The sequence below is a fragment of the Sebastes umbrosus genome, chromosome 4 (assembly GCF_015220745.1).
Source record: "Sebastes umbrosus isolate fSebUmb1 chromosome 4, fSebUmb1.pri, whole genome shotgun sequence".
Classification (NCBI taxonomy): domain Eukaryota; kingdom Metazoa; phylum Chordata; class Actinopteri; order Perciformes; family Sebastidae; genus Sebastes; species Sebastes umbrosus.
This window is the reverse complement of record NC_051272.1, coordinates 27,315,777-27,331,717: the sequence shown is the minus strand read 5'-3', so window position 1 is coordinate 27,331,717 and position 15,941 is coordinate 27,315,777. Positions and strand designations below refer to the sequence as shown.

The 15,941-nt window shown below is 39.8% G+C and overlaps 4 protein-coding genes across 4 annotated transcripts; all 4 read right to left on the bottom strand.

The window, feature by feature from the left end:
- Positions 1-2,332: 2,332 nt before the first annotated feature.
- On the bottom strand, positions 2,333-2,743 carry LOC119486528 (histone H4). Its single transcript, XM_037766686.1, has one exon. The coding sequence runs from the start codon at positions 2,692-2,694 to the stop codon at positions 2,383-2,385; it is 312 nt and encodes a 103-aa protein (XP_037622614.1). The 5' UTR covers positions 2,695-2,743; the 3' UTR covers positions 2,333-2,382.
- Positions 2,744-4,489: 1,746 nt separating this feature from the next.
- Positions 4,490-4,989, bottom strand: LOC119486504 (histone H3). Its single transcript, XM_037766660.1, has one exon. The coding sequence runs from the start codon at positions 4,976-4,978 to the stop codon at positions 4,568-4,570; it is 411 nt and encodes a 136-aa protein (XP_037622588.1). The 5' UTR covers positions 4,979-4,989; the 3' UTR covers positions 4,490-4,567.
- Positions 4,990-6,169: 1,180 nt separating this feature from the next.
- Positions 6,170-8,377, bottom strand: LOC119486498 (cytochrome P450 2F2-like). Its single transcript, XM_037766653.1, has 2 exons — positions 7,959-8,377; positions 6,170-6,501 (listed from the first exon to the last, which is right to left on the bottom strand). The coding sequence occupies exons 1-2, from the start codon at positions 8,118-8,120 to the stop codon at positions 6,205-6,207; spliced, it is 459 nt and encodes a 152-aa protein (XP_037622581.1). The 5' UTR covers positions 8,121-8,377; the 3' UTR covers positions 6,170-6,204.
- A 7,126-nt stretch (positions 8,378-15,503) lies between these two features.
- On the bottom strand, positions 15,504-15,941 carry LOC119486516 (histone H2B-like). Its single transcript, XM_037766671.1, has one exon. The coding sequence runs from the start codon at positions 15,924-15,926 to the stop codon at positions 15,549-15,551; it is 378 nt and encodes a 125-aa protein (XP_037622599.1). The 5' UTR covers positions 15,927-15,941; the 3' UTR covers positions 15,504-15,548.

Below are 15,941 nucleotides of genomic sequence, written 5' to 3'. Positions count from 1 at the left end.
TTCTACTGTTACTTTGATCCTGTGCTTAAATAATGTTACACTTTTATAGAATGACCAAACTATCTTCTTGGCTTTTATTTTGACATGTTTGCCTTCACTTCCTGGTCACGTGACTGCCGTTCTCCGCACTTCGATTCAGAAGAGAAAATGACAGAAAGAAACTTGAAGAAACTAAATCGGATGTTTTTTTTAATTTGTTTTTTTTCGTTTTTCGTTTGGAAACAAAAAACAAACAGAGCACCACGTGATTCCGTTTTTCGTTTGTGGTTTAAAACGAAAAAACGAAAAACCCACGTGACTTCCGTTCTTCAATTCAAAACGAATAATGAAAAAAGGAATTCGCAAAAACAAACAAACGGCCCGGTTTGGGTTCGTTTTTCATTTTTTGATTCAGAAACGAAAAACGGGAAAACGGCCGTTTCCTGGTTTTTGGTTTAAAACGAAAAAATAAAAAAAAGTTTTTTCCTTTCTGAATTCCAAAGGAAAAAAGGAATATCCGATGATACCCAGACCGAAGTACTGCAACTGTCATACACGTTAACTAGTGAAATTTTGTCAAACTAGTAAGACGAAAATGTCGACTAGTGCAACAAAATGTTCAACATGTTAAACAAATGTATCACTAGTCAGGCACAGTCGCACACTAGTGCTGAGCAAGGCTCAACTAGGTAAAGAAAAGGTTCGATGTGTAAGAAAAATTAGCAAAATGTTTGGTCAAAATCTTTACATGTTTGGCACAAAGTCCAACTAGTGAAACAAAATACCTTCCACTAGTTAACTAGTGAGGAATATATCAGTACACTAGTAAACTAGTAAGGTAAAAAAAAAAACTCACTAGTGCAACTAGTGGACCTTTTTTCCCTTACTAGTTAACTAGTAAACTTTTTGAGCCTCACTAGTTAACTAGTAGGGTCAAAGAGGCTTTAACTAGTTAATTAGTGAGCATTTTGACCCTCACTAGTTAACATGTAAGGTGCAACATGCAGCCACTAGTTAACTAGTTACAATTCCTCAGGCCAACATGTTAACTAGTGCACAACATGCAAATGAGGCAGGAGGGGTATTGACAAAATCCTGAGTCCTGATTTGTCTGTATTTTTTATTTTGAACTGGAATGCCAATAGAAAGCCTCGGAGTATGCTCCTTCCCCGCCTTCTCATTAACATTTAGTGCAACTATTGTGACTAGTGCACATGTTGGCCCTTACTAGTTAACTAGTGGCCCTTCTTGGCCTGCACTAAATAACTAGGAGGTAAAAAAGACCTTCACTAGTGCAACTAGTGAACATTTGTTCCCTTACTAGTTAACTAGTGAGCATTTAGGCACTCACTAGTTAACTAGTGCAGACAATTGTAGCTCATTAGTTAACTAGTGAGGTGCTTTACTAGTCAACATGTCAAAGCTCTTGCAGCTTAGTAGTTAACTAGCAAGACTGTCAGCTTTACTAGTTGGGTCCAGAGGTCCACTAGTATGTCACAAAGCTGACTGGTTTGGCTTTGTTCCTACTAGTGTGGTGCAGTCTCACTAGTAAGGCTTCCGTTGGAACTAGTTTGATAAAAGGACCACTAGTTGCTGAAAAACAGTGACTAGTAAGAGTTTTTGTTCAACTAGTTAGACAATGGCCAACTAGTGCAATTTCTTTCTTTTTTTTTTATACATGTCATCATTGATGGTCATCCAGCATGCAATACAAGTACATACTCACCCAGTTGTATCCATTTGGTGTTTTTTTACTTAACTTAAAGAAACACTGGACTCAGAGGCCTATACTAATGTCTTTTTCTTGTTGTTGGTAATTGGTGTTTTAGGCTATATTATAGAATGCTGTAGCATCTGATTTGGATCACTGGGTATAACAAAATTGTAGTACTGGAAAACTCGTAAGTACTAGCATGAACTGCATGTTTATATTATTCTTACTTGCATTTTAGCTTTTATTACATATCTTAAATCCTGCACATATCTGGAATATAAATCTATACCCTTTTACTGTATATATATCTGTGCGTTTCTCTATCGATTACTCTGAACAATTCAGGCTCAATCTTGTATTGCAACATTCCTCCATCTCCCTCGGTCATTGTGCTCAATAAAACTGCCAACATAATCCAAATACAAATTGGAAATCCCAATGATTTGGCAATAGAAAATGTGCCTCCCTTATGAGTCTGTTTTTTCTTCCAGGTAGTCTATCTCAACAATACCATCTTTTTAGCTTGCCCTGTTGAAAAATAACAGAAAACATAACACTATAATTACTTTTATAATAATTTAAATTGTAAAGGTTGGTTCTAACATTATAACAGAAGGTCAGCTCTTTATGATGAGTAAGTGGGTGGCCCTTAAAAGGGCCTTTAGTGTTGATAAAGCAACAGAGTGTGTTTATCCACCGAAGCCGTACAGAGTGCGTCCCTGTCTCTTCAGAGCATACACCACATCCATGGCGGTCACGGTCTTCCTCTTGGCGTGCTCGGTGTAGGTGACGGCATCACGGATCACATTCTCCAGGAACACCTTCAACACACCGCGGGTCTCCTCGTAGATCAGACCGGAGATACGCTTCACTCCACCACGGCGAGCCAGACGGCGGATAGCGGGCTTGGTGATTCCCTGGATGTTATCACGGAGGACTTTACGGTGACGCTTTGCGCCTCCTTTACCGAGTCCTTTTCCTCCTTTGCCTCTTCCACTCATCGTTGCTGATCAATGTCTTTCTACTCAACAGTAAACTCTGGTCTGCTGCTTCACAGCTATTTAAATCCTGTCAGAGGACGTAATAGAAGACAGAGGCGGAGCTCTTCTTCTTCTTCTTCTTCTTTTTTTTTTAATGAAGGTTGATGATTAAACTCTTTGGTGCATCAGCGCCACCTACTGAACAACAGCATGAATCAGGGACAGCATGTCTCCTGTCTTTCATGTCTCTGTACCGTTTGAAGGACAATCATGATGTGATTCCTTAAATAGACAAATCAGCAGATATTAATATAGTATTTCGTCTGTTATACTAGTTTTTCTGGGCCTTTATTTTCTCAGCTCTTTCACTGTATTTCTTTATCTTTATTTATCATGTCTGTGTGATTTCAAATTAAACAAAATACATGAAAACAAAACCGGTCAGCCGACTTCAATGAGTCATATATTCCAGATTATTGACATCAGACTATTGTTGATGAAGTGACGCAGACAGAGAGATGTCTCTGTCCAGGGTGCTGAACCTGAGCTGCTGCTGCATCCTGACTGGGAGGTCCTTTGTCCACAAGTCACACTGACAACAACAATAAATGACATGTTGGCACATTTATTTCTGTTCTGGATGTCCAGTGTTCAGGGAAGCTCTACTGTGGCTTCATGAGTTGCCCCACCTCAGATATCTGATAAAGTCTGGTTAAGTAAAGAAAACTGGTTCACATTTAATGGATCACAAGAGAGTCAAAACAGGTGCTTTCAAAAGGACCGTTAACAGAGTGGCTTTTGTTATTACAGACTACAAATTAATTTCCAAACCAGGTTACATTGGGATGGAGAGTTATGAACTATCAGACAAAAGAAGAAGAAAAAGCTGGGGAAAATACAATAAATTAATAATAAATAAAAAAAAACATGAAAGAAAGCTTCAGGCGGAGCAGAAATAAATAGGTGAAATAAAGTACATAAGAGTTGAAATGTCTCATTTCTTATGAGATTAGGATGTGAAATCAATGTTTTTACATTAACATTTACATTTTTACATGAACATTAACTGCGTTCATTTTTCAGTGTTCAAAGGAAGTAACAAGCAAAAATACTGGTAAAAACAGAATATTTTGTAACCAGACTGAGATATGGACACATATGTTGGATGATTTTGGTCCTGAGATATGAGTCATATTTAAGCTTCTACTAAGTCACTATCTACAACTTTTACCAATGAAAACCAAAAAAGAACAGTTCCAAGCAAGTCAAGCCCTAGCATCAACAAGCAGTATGTAGACACTTAATATCACTTTAGATTTCAGTTTAATGTAGTTGCAAGAAGCTATGAGGACATTTAAAGGCTTATTAATGCCTTTAACAACTATAGTTCAGTGCTGCTGCTTCAGGGTGGTTAGGAGTGATTGACCTGCCCACAGAGGTTCAGCCATCACAGGTGCCTGTAAAACAGTTGATCACAGGAAACACCTGAATAAAGCAGGATGATGTTACAAACTTTATAAATGGTTAAGTTAGTATTGAAGATACATTTTTAAAATAAACAGCAGCCCTTGTCTATCTTTCTTAAGGCTTGATTTTTTTTAAGCATACTTAATTCATTACATTACTATTTAATTTTTGTTGTTTATGAACTTCAGGATGATTCAACGTAATCAGTAATATATCCCTTTTGTTTTCATTTGCTTCTTAGGCAATATTGAGGTTTGGAAATGTAGCCTACATTTTCTCTAGACATTAAAATAGAAAATTATTAAGATATTATCGATGTGTTATCATTGCTGGTAAAACGTGTGTTGCCAGTAGAGGAATGAGCCCTTCAGTGAAGAGTGAGGTGGCTCTTAAAAGAGCCGTTGTGGTTTGTGGAGCAGCAGACAGTTTAAGCTCGCTCTCCGCGGATGCGACGGGCCAGCTGGATGTCTTTGGGCATGATGGTGACCCTCTTGGCGTGGATGGCGCACAGGTTGGTGTCCTCGAACAGGCCGACCAGGTAAGCCTCACTGGACTCCTGCAGAGCCATGACAGCGGAGCTCTGGAAGCGCAGGTCGGTCTTGAAGTCCTGAGCGATTTCTCTCACCAGGCGCTGGAAGGGCAGCTTGCGGATCAGCAGCTCCGTGGATTTCTGGTAGCGACGGATCTCTCTCAGAGCCACGGTACCGGGCCTGTAACGGTGAGGCTTCTTCACGCCGCCGGTGGCCGGGGCGCTCTTACGGGCAGCCTTGGTGGCCAGCTGCTTCCTGGGGGCTTTGCCTCCGGTAGACTTACGAGCGGTCTGCTTGGTTCTTGCCATGACTTCTTCTTTCTCTGGTCAGGAGGTGTAGTAGCTCCAATGAAGAGACACGCTGCTCTTAAACTGTGAAATGGTGACGCTGCTTCAGACCTCCGGCTCCTGATTGGTGAGGGGCTCCTCCTGGAGCTCAGCACCGCCCAGAGGAGCGACCCACCGCCCGAAGCTACGCTGCTGATTGGTGGGAAATCCTTTCAAAGTGTCCGCCAACATTCAGAGCGGGCCGCCCTCTGCTGCTCTGCTGGAAGCCTCTTCTCTGGTTGGTCTGTCAGCAAGTCTCGCTCCGCGGACATATAAAGGAGCTTTCTGCTGGTGGAGCAACACTTTTTATTAGTCTCCACTACTGAAAACATCTCACGATGAGCGGAAGAGGCAAAACCGGCGGTTTTTGTATGTGTCTGTGTCTTCTCAATAGGTCTTTTCAAAAACGTATCCATTTTTGTGTGTAAGCACTAGCTAGCTAGATGCTAGCAACTAAGCTAGGTAGTTACATTTCAGGAACAGCTTCGTGGTAGGTGCAGACCGTTACACGTCAACACTGACAGCTTATGACGTGACGAATGATGTTTCAGAAAGATGGGTATGGCAAATAATATTCAGATTTTATATATTATTATTATATATTAGAATATATACTATATATATATTTTGTATATATATATATATATTTTTAACCAAAAGTGTTGACCGTCTGGCCATCCACCGCTGGAGGCCTATCAACTCTGTTATGTATGCAATGACGTCACTCCCCCATGGCGGCTCGCTAGCTAGATAGCTAAGTAGGAAGGTAAGTAGAAATTATGAAAATAAATTTGTCATATCTGTGGTTTTAACAACTTTTTAAAATCAGATTTTATGCAAGGTGGTTTTTCTAATATATTTGGGCACTACCAGTATGCCATATGCAAGTTTCATGTCCACTTTAACAAGATATATAGTAATACTGGTAACTGTCCCATCCCAACATACATCAGAAAATAAGGCAATAAGCCCCTTTTAGGGGAAAATAATCCTGTGTCTCTCGTAGACGGCAACAGAGTAAACAGACGAATTTGAAACATGTTCCCAAACTTCTGCTTTAAACAAACCGGTAATAGAAATAACGCTATGCCAAAGAATTGCTGTGTAGTTGGTTGCAACAACAATAAATCCAAAAACGCTGATTTCTGATTTGTTCCCCTGCCATGCCTTTTTCCGAAGTACCCGTATGTGCCGATCTGATATATACTTTATATGTAAAGGAAAAGACACATCGCTGACATGTAGTAGGCTACTCTGTATGTCTGATTACTTTTATTTTTTTTTAAATCAGCCAAGTTTGATAATACACTCTCTGCCCTTTGACATATCACGTCTGTTCTACCTTTCCTCTGGACGGTGTCATTGACAAACAGGTCTTGGGGTCTTCCAGCAAAATCAATGCCCTTGGTCACCAAGACCTCCTTCATGGCCTTCATCCCATTGATGACTACAGTTGGTTTGGAACCGAGATACAAACTGTAGACATTTCCATAAGACTTCCTCAGCTGAGAGAACAAGATAACATGTCAGTGTTTGAAATGCATACAGTATATCATATAACTCCAGATGGATATTACTCTTTAAAGGGGCAATTCACTAAAATCCCAAACACATATTTACCCATTTAGTTCAGTCCTTACATGGGAAATTTGGCTTGCAGCGTGGCAAAAACCGACACACAAGAGCAGACTCATTCGTCAGTAAAACAGATTAAGAAAAATAAATGTCATTTAGAGAGAGTAACACAAAATAATAATAAAAACACTAAGAAACACTACATAAAAACTATTTAGTCAAAACTAATTAAACAGGAAAAAACAGCTAATAAGAATAAGTAAAAAAAAAAAAAAAAAAAAAACTGTGACAACTATTGGTGGAGTTCAAATTAGGTGATTTCATTGCACATAGTAAAAATTCATGTTTGAGTCTATTGCACCTGCCTTGGGGAGTCTATACCTCCGCCCTGAATGAAGCAGCTCTAACAAGACACAGCTTGTGTGTGTGTGTGTGCTCGGTCCTATTCCTTTCTCTGTTTACATGTTGCCACTTGGTACATTAATCAAATAGTGACAAATTACTAAAACTAAACTACAGTTATCCAACTTACAATTCTGTATGTTTTGCTACTGTTTTTGTTGTAAGTGTGTGTGTCCAATTTTTCCGTTTGTAATGCATTCTATGTAGTTTATCTCACTTTTATTATTTTTTGTGTGCTTTGCTAATGTTGCTCATTGCTGTTTGTATTGCATGTACAGCCCTTTGAGGCATGCTTTGTGATATGATAATTGGCTATGATAAAATTTGACTTGACATGTAGCCATCTATACTTTTGGTAATGATTGCCCAGCATTGAGATAATAGCTAATACTTTAGCCACCACATCCAGACTTCTGGGGTGGAGTTCTGTTTGCAGTGCTGACATTGTTTGTGTAAAGGGCGGTTGCTGTTTTTATAATAGATTTGTTTTATGCAACGAGCACTGCAAAACTATCCCCTTTCACCAACATTGTATTGAGATTTCCTCACAAGTATTGTATAGTGTATTATTTAGACAGCGCCCTTATTTGTATGTATCGCCTGTACCACTGGCTGGCTATAGTCCAAGGGCACAGGCAGTCAACTCTGTACAGACAATGACAGTGTGTTACATAATCACATGGAAACAAGTGTAGCCTGTGTTGAGTCCCATTTACCCTAGAAACATTATACAGTGCAAAGATTTTAGTGGCTTTCATATGTTTCTATTTTACACTTACAGCCAATAGGTTTCATTCATAGTCTAAAAGTGCAGTGGAACCGCAACTCTCGAAACTATTACTATCAGGAAAAGCAGCACAGTGGCCACGAGTGAAAGTATTGAACCATTTTACACACATTCTAAGTACTAATTATAGTAATTACATCAATGCAATAAACATTTAAGGCAATGGAAGAGCAACACTCATTTTAGCGCTTTTCTTACCCTCTCAAAGTCCTTCAGAGGGTTGTCTACGCTCAGGTGCAAAATGTTCCCCAGTATCGGAAGGACAGGGGGTCCTGGTGGGAAGTTCTTGGGCCTCCGGGATTTGAGTAGCTGGATGATGAAGATAATGCAGAGCAATAGCAGGATGATTGACCCAAACATGGTGGAATGGACTGAACTGAAGAGGCAAGATGATTGACTTGTTTTAAAAGTGTAGCTCAGCTCTTAAAAAGTGTTGCTCCACCAGCAGAAAGCTCCTTTATATGTCCGCGGAGCGAGACTTGCTGACAGACCAACCAGAGAAGAGGCTTCCAGCAGAGCAGCAGAGGGCGGCCCGCTCTGAATGTTGGCGGACACTTTGAAAGGATTTCCCACCAATCAGCAGCGTAGCTTCGGGCGGTGGGTCGCTCCTCTGGGCGGTGCTGAGCTCCAGGAGGAGCCCCTCACCAATCAGGAGCCGGAGGTCTGAAGCAGCGTCACCATTTCACAGTTTAAGAGCAGCGTGTCTCTTCATTGGAGCTACTACATCTCCTGAACAGAGAAAGAAGAAGTCATGGCAAGAATCCTAGCCAACATCTTCCCTCCATCCAAGAAAATGATAATTAAATTAAATAAACAGTGTGTTAATTTAATCTGGGGTACAACCAGGGAAGTAACTAAAAGAGAACTAATGTTATAAAAGCAAAGAATACGGGGGGTTAGGAGCTGTTGAGCTGGGGAGTAGACTGCATATAGCTTTTATTAAAAATGTCTCTGCTGCCATCTGCAGGAAGGCTCTCTGGGTTGGAGATGTCTCCATGTGGAGAAAGAGGAGAGGTAGAGCCAGACAAGGCCCTGATTATAAATTGATATATGGAGACTTCATCTCACAATACCAAGATTTGCAGATTGACTGGAATGGCTTACCAAGTAAAATGATATTCAAAAAAAGTAAATGATTCTAAATATGGTGGCCTAATAAAACATAAATATTTAACTGATACTGAAAGTACTGAAGTAATTAAAACATTGAAAACTAAAAACCTCTCAGAGAGCATTCGAGATGTGCGGTGGCTGATATCTGTTAACAGACTTGCGGTAAGAGCTGTTGTCTCATGGAGTTGTTACGTTACTACAAAAACATGTCCCATGATTTATTGTAACGAAGACGAGACACAGCAACACCTGCTCATGGACTGTTACAGAGCTCAGGAGGTCTGGTCCATGCTCCAAGGCCTCGGCCTGGCTCATGAAGTCGGTTATAAATCTGTGATGTATGGTTTGTTGGATGAAAAGATGTCTGTAAAACAAAAAGAACTTTCACAACTAATTATTAGCATCACTTGCTTCAAGCTATGGAAAACAAGGTGCGTCATGGTCTTGGAACAGACTGTGATTGACAGCGATACCGTTGTGAAGCAAATACTGACTGACCTCAGTCCATGGAGCCAACTGGACTTCTGATACCCTGTACTTTGTGATGTTTACCCTGAACATTGTGATGTTTACCCTGAACATTGTGATGTTACCCTGTATATTGTGATGTTACCCATGCCCCAGAGCCCGGTCCCTCCGGTTCCGGCCTTTCTCTTGACCTCTAACCTTGTGCGCTCAAGGAGGCACTTTTAACGAACAATCAATGACTTCTCCACATAGCACTTTATTTGCATAACTGTCTTTTCTTTTTGTATTCTTCTATTGTAATCCATGTCACATCCTATGTATATTCACTAAATTCCTGTAAACTTGTAAAAATTTAATAAAGTCTTTAAAAAAAAAAAAGCAAGAACCATGCAGACCGCTCGTAAGTCTACCGGAGGCAAAGCCCCCAGGAAGCAGCTGGCCACCAAGGCTGCCCGTAAGAGCGCCCCGGTCACCGGCGGCGTGAAGAAGCCTCACCGTTACAGGCCCGGTACCGTGGCTCTGAGAGATCCGTCGCTACCAGAAATCCACGGAGCTGCTGATCCGTAAGCTGCCCTTCCAGCGCCTGGTGAGAGAAATCGCTCAGGATTTCAAGACCGACCTGCGCTTCCAGAGCTCCGCTGTCATGGCTCTGCAGGAGTCCAGTGAGGCTTACCTGGTCGGCCTGTTCGAGGACACCAACCTGTGCGCCATCCACGCCAAGAGGGTCACCATCATGCCCAAAGACATCCAGCTGGCCCGTCGCATCCGCGGAGAGCGAGCTTAAACTGTCTGCTGCTCCACAAACCACAACGGCTCTTTTAAGAGCCACCTCACTCTTCACTGAAGGGCTCATTCCTCTACTGGCAACACACGTTTTACCAGCAATGACAACAGATCAATGATATCTTAATAAGTTTCTATTTTACTGTCTAGAGAAAATGTAGGCTACATTTCCAAACATCAATATTGCCTAAGAAGCAAATGAAAACAAAAGGGATATATTATTGATTACGTTGAGTCATCCTAAAGTTCATAAACAACAAAAATTGAATAGTAATATAATGAGTAATGAATTAGGTATGCTTAAAAAATCCAAGCCTTAAGAAAGATAGCCAAGGGCTGCTGTTTATTTTAAAAATGTATCTTCAATACTAACATAACCATTTATAAAGTTAGTAACATAATCATCCTGTTTTATTCTGGTGTTTCATGTCATCAACTGGTTTACAGGCACCTGTGATGGCTGGACCTCTGTGGGCAGGTCAATCACTCCTAACCACCCTGAAGCAGCAGCACTGAACTATAGTTGTTAAAGACATTAATAAGCCTTTAAATGTCCTCATAGCTTCTTGCAACTACATTAAACTGAAATCTAAAATTATATTAAGTGTCTACAAACTGCTTGTTGATTCTAGGGCTTGACTTGCTTGGAACTGTTCCTTTTAAGTTTTAATTGGCAAAAGTTGTAGATAGTGACTTAGTAAAAGCTTAAAAAATTTGACTCATATCTCATGACTAAAAATCATCCAACATATGTGTCTGGTTCCAAAATATTCTTTTTTTACTTGCATATTTGCTTGTTCCTTCCTTTGAACACTGAAATGAATGTAAAAATGTAAATGTTAATGTAAAAACATTGATTTCTCATCCTAATCTCTTAAGAAATGATACATTTCAACACTTATGTACTTTATTTCACCTATTTATTTCTGCTCCGCCTGAAGCTTTCTTTCATGTTTTGATTATTAATTTATTGTATTTTCCCCGGCTTTTTCTTCTTCTTTCGTCTGCTAGTTCATTACTCTCCATCCCAATGTAACCTGGTTTGGAAATTAATTTGTAGTCTGTAATAACAAAAGCCACTCTGTTAACGGTCCTTTTGAAAGCACCTGTTTTGACTCTCTTGTGATCCATTAAATGTGAACCAGTTTTCTTTACTAAACCAGACTTTATCAGATATCTGAGGTGGGGCAACTCAAGAAGCCACAGTAGAGCTTCCCTGAACACTGGACATCCAGAACAGAAATAAATGTGTCAACATGTCATTTATTGTTGTTGTTAGAGTGACTTGTGGACAAAGGACCTCCCAGTCAGGATGCAGCAGCAATTCAGGTACAGCACCCTGGACAGAGACATCTCTCTGTCTGCGTCACTTCATCAACAATAGTCTGATGTCAATAATTTGGAATATATGACTCATTGAAGTCGGCTGACCGGTTTTGTTTTCATATATTTTGTTTAATTTGAACTCACACAGACATGATAAATAAAGATAAAGAAATACAGTGAAAGAGCTGAGAAAATAAAGGCCCAGAAAAACTAGTATAACAGACAAAATACTATATTAATATCTGCTGATTTGTCTATTTAAGGAATCACATCATGATTGTCCTTCATACGGTACAGAGACATGAAAGACAGGAGACATGCTGTTTCTGATTCATGCTGTTGTTCAGTAGGTGGCGCTGATGCACCAAAGAGTTTAATCATCAACCTTCATGAAGAAGAAGAAGAAGAAGAAGAAGAGCTCCGCCTCTGTCTTCTATCACGTCCTCTGACAGTATTTAAATAGCTGTGAAGCAGCGGACCAGAGTTTACTGTTGAGTAGAAAACATTGATCAGCAACGATGAGTGGAAGAGGCAAAGGAGGAAAAGGACTCGGTAAAGGAGGCGCAAAGCGTCACCGTAAAGTCCTCCGTGATAACATCCAGGGAATCACCAAGCCCGCTATCCGCCGTCTGGCTCGCCGTGGTGGAGTGAAGCGTATCTCCGGTCTGATCTACGAGGAGACCCGCGGTGTGTTGAAGGTGTTCCTAGAGAATGTGATCCGTGATGCCGTCACCTACACCGAGCACGCCAAGAGGAAGACCGTGACCGCCATGGATGTGGTGTATGCTCTGAAGAGACAGGGACGCACTCTGTACGGCTTCGGTGGATAAACACACTCTGTTGCTTTATGAACACTAAAGGCCCTTTTAAGGGCCACCCACTTACTCATCATAAAGAGCTGAATTCCTGTTAAAACACTACAGACAACCTGCTGTTTACATATATATCAGTGTTAGAGTTATTATAATATACTTTTAATTTTACCATTTTGTGTATATGCGACCTAAGCGGCTCCTTAGTACATTTCAAGTACTCTTGGGGTCCCCCAAGAGTACTTGAAATGTCCCATAAAAGAGCCGGGTGCTGTTAGGGCTTTCAGCTCGTTGCTCCGAGGCTCTGGATCTCCCTCCCTCCACCCGTCACTATTAGAACATTCAAATCCCACCTCACAACTCACCTATTATAATTGGCCTATTCACTGTAGTTTTCAGACTTTTTTTCTATGGCCTTTTTTTCAGAATTTTTTAAGACTTTATTTCTTCCGACATTTTTGTCAGACATTTTTCAGACTTTTTTGCTGTGGACATTTTTTTCAGAATTTTTTCAGACTTTACTTCCTACATTTTTTTTTTTTTTTTTTTTTTTTTACATTTTTCAGATATTTGTCAGACATTTTTCAGACTTTTTTTTCAGACTCCATCAGTCATCCTTCACTCAACTGTTTTATTCACTCTCATACGTCTCTTGCTGTGTATACTGTGCTGGTGTTTTCATTGTGTCTGGCTGTTTTTATCTGTTCCAGTATTATTTTTTCTTTGTACGGTGTCTTTGGGTGTCCTGGGTGTCTTTGGGTGTCCTAAATGTATTATTATTATTATTATTATTATTATTATTATTATTATTATTATTATTAGGAGTGAGAAATAGAGAGAACTAAGAAAAATAAATACTCAAGCAGGAGCAAAAATAAATAAAAACTGATGAATATTAGTTTATACCACAGATTCACACCAGAGGAGAGAATTATTCAGTTTTCTTTCCTGGGATCTAAAGGTAAAATTAAAAGTTTAACATCAAATGCTGTTGCAATGTACTAATTATTTTTGTTATTTTCACTTTTTTAAAGTCACCAGAATGCAGAAAACAAAGTCTCTGTAACAAAACATTTTCTGGCATAGGACCAGTATTTTATATTTGGAAATGTATAAAAGGAAATGTGGGGGAGCCAGTTTAAATGGGCCTGATGCAGCTGATCAATTTAATAATAGTATTGTTATCTATAATTTACAGGTGCTTCGGTTTGTCAGCAGATGCTGGATCATCAGCCTGTACAGGCACAGACTTTGCCAAATAGTATTATTTATTTGTAATAAATGTATGTCGTTCACCATATGGTTGCCTTGTGCATCATATCTTTTTGGTTGTGTTATATCATTTCTAGATTCAGACATCTTACACATGAAGATAAGCGAGGTTTTGCCCTGCCCCTTTCCGATGAGAACATAACACTAAAACTTAGATCAAGGGTTAGGAGTAAATAGACAAAAACTGTGTTTACTGTAGTCTATTTAAAGAGAGTGAGGCTGCTAATAGGTCTCACTTTAGTCATTACATGTTTATTTGTGCATTATGTGTGCCTAAACTAATAGTTACAATACACAAGTTGGTTCAGTGCCATGTGAAGTGACAACACATTACAATAAGAAGGGCCCCCAAACCAAATCCTGTTTAGGGCCCCTAAAGGTCTAGGGCCGGCTCTGTGTGTATGTTCAAGAGGAGCATGCTTATAATATGCAACATGAATACAATGAAAGGCTGGCAACGTTGATCCTGGGAGGAACAATGTTCTAGTGCCCAATGTTCTGCTAAATTTGATTGTTGGGATTTCCAGTTTGTATGGACGTTGTTTTGGTTATAGCTAGTAGGGAGACTGGGTTGTGGTGGCAGTTTTATCGAGCACAATGAGAGAGAGACGGAGGGATGCTGCAACCAAACACTGATTCAAAAGCCTTAAAAAAAGGAAGTTGGTTGATTCAAACATATTGAGGAAAACTGACTGTTCTCTGTGATTTGATTAAGTGGAAAATGACTTACCTTCTCTTTTGTACTGTACAAATTATGATTATTGAAGGAGTTCATTTTACACAAAAAATATCTGAAAAAAACCCAACCCTGAAATATTTTGATGTTCTGGTGATGAAAAACTTGCATTACATTTAATTCAGCAAAATTTGACTCCAAAGCCTGGAAAGAAGGGGTAAAAAAGATTATTTAATTATATTAGATTCAATTTCATCATTGCATATAGTACAGGTAATGAGACAATGCAGTTTAGCAGCTAACCAGAAATGCAAAAAGACGTAAAGTTCAGAGTAATTAAAAGAGAAATATAAAGAATACTTCATATAAATATAGAATAAACACTAAGGAATAGATATTAATATACCAGATATGTACAGTATAAATCGATTTGAAACGCAAATATCAATTCTATCAATACTATGGATTTGCACCTTGTATTTAAGGACGACATATGTTATATTAAAATGTTTTTCAGCATCACTCACGTATCAAGCCGAAAAGCAGATGGTCCGCGATGTAAATTATCACGGGAGTAAAGTAGAAAACAAAACAGAAATTCAACTAACGTTAGTTTAACGTGGTTTTAAAATGTTTTCCTGTATGTTTTCATCTATGGAAAGACCCCAAATGAACACTGTAGGCGGACCACTTGATTACTATAAGCAAATTATTTAAACAGTGTTTGTATAGGAATGACTCCGTCCCAAGCTGTTTGATCACTATCAGCGAATGATCACTGTATTATTGTTCTACCGTTTATATTGAAAATGAAGACCGAAGCAGCAGGTTAATTCACTGTTCATTTAACTTGATTTATTATATTGTTTGTTAAATATTGCACTGCCTTGTATCTCAAGAACTGAAGCAGCTGGTACTGCAGTTGCACTTTTTATTATTTTCAATTAAAAGGTGTATGTATTTGCCATTAATTGTTGTTTACTTGTTTAAATCCAGAAATCCCTTACAACAAACACTTCCGTGACCTGCACTGTCCAGTATCAGCTATTTATTTCACAGTCACACTGATTGAATTTTTTGGCAAAAAAGTTACTGTAACAATTTCAAATCATTGAAAATTATCATATCGTCCCTGATTCTTATCGGAACCATGGCAATTGTATAGTTGTGTAAATGTATTGTTACACTCCTTATTCAGAGTTGCTTAATTGTGGATATTGCACTGTGGTTCTGCATGTTTTAAAAATGTATTGATAAAGCTTTAAGAACAGGAACATGTCTTTAGATGTAGTGGGTGGCTCTTAAAAGAGCCTTTGTGTTGTTGGTTTAGCAGCAGCTTTACTTGGAGCTGGTGTACTTGGTCACAGCCTTGGTTCCCTCGGACACGGCGTGCTTTGCCAGCTCACCGGGCAGCAGCAGGCGGACAGCGGTCTGGATCTCCCTGGAAGTGATGGTGGAGCGCTTGTTGTAGTGAGCCAGACGGGAGGCCTCACCGGCGATGCGCTCAAAGATGTCGCCCACAAAGGAGTTCATGATGCCCATGGCTTTGGAGGAGATGCCGGTGTCTGGGTGGACCTGCTTCATCACCTTGTACACGTAGATGGCGTAGCTCTCCTTCCTGGACTTTCTCCTCTTCTTGCCGGTCTTGCTGGCGGTCTTGGTGACGGCTTTCTTTGAGCCCTTCTTGGGCGCTTTGACTGAGGGGACGTCCGGCATGATTCACAACTGGTT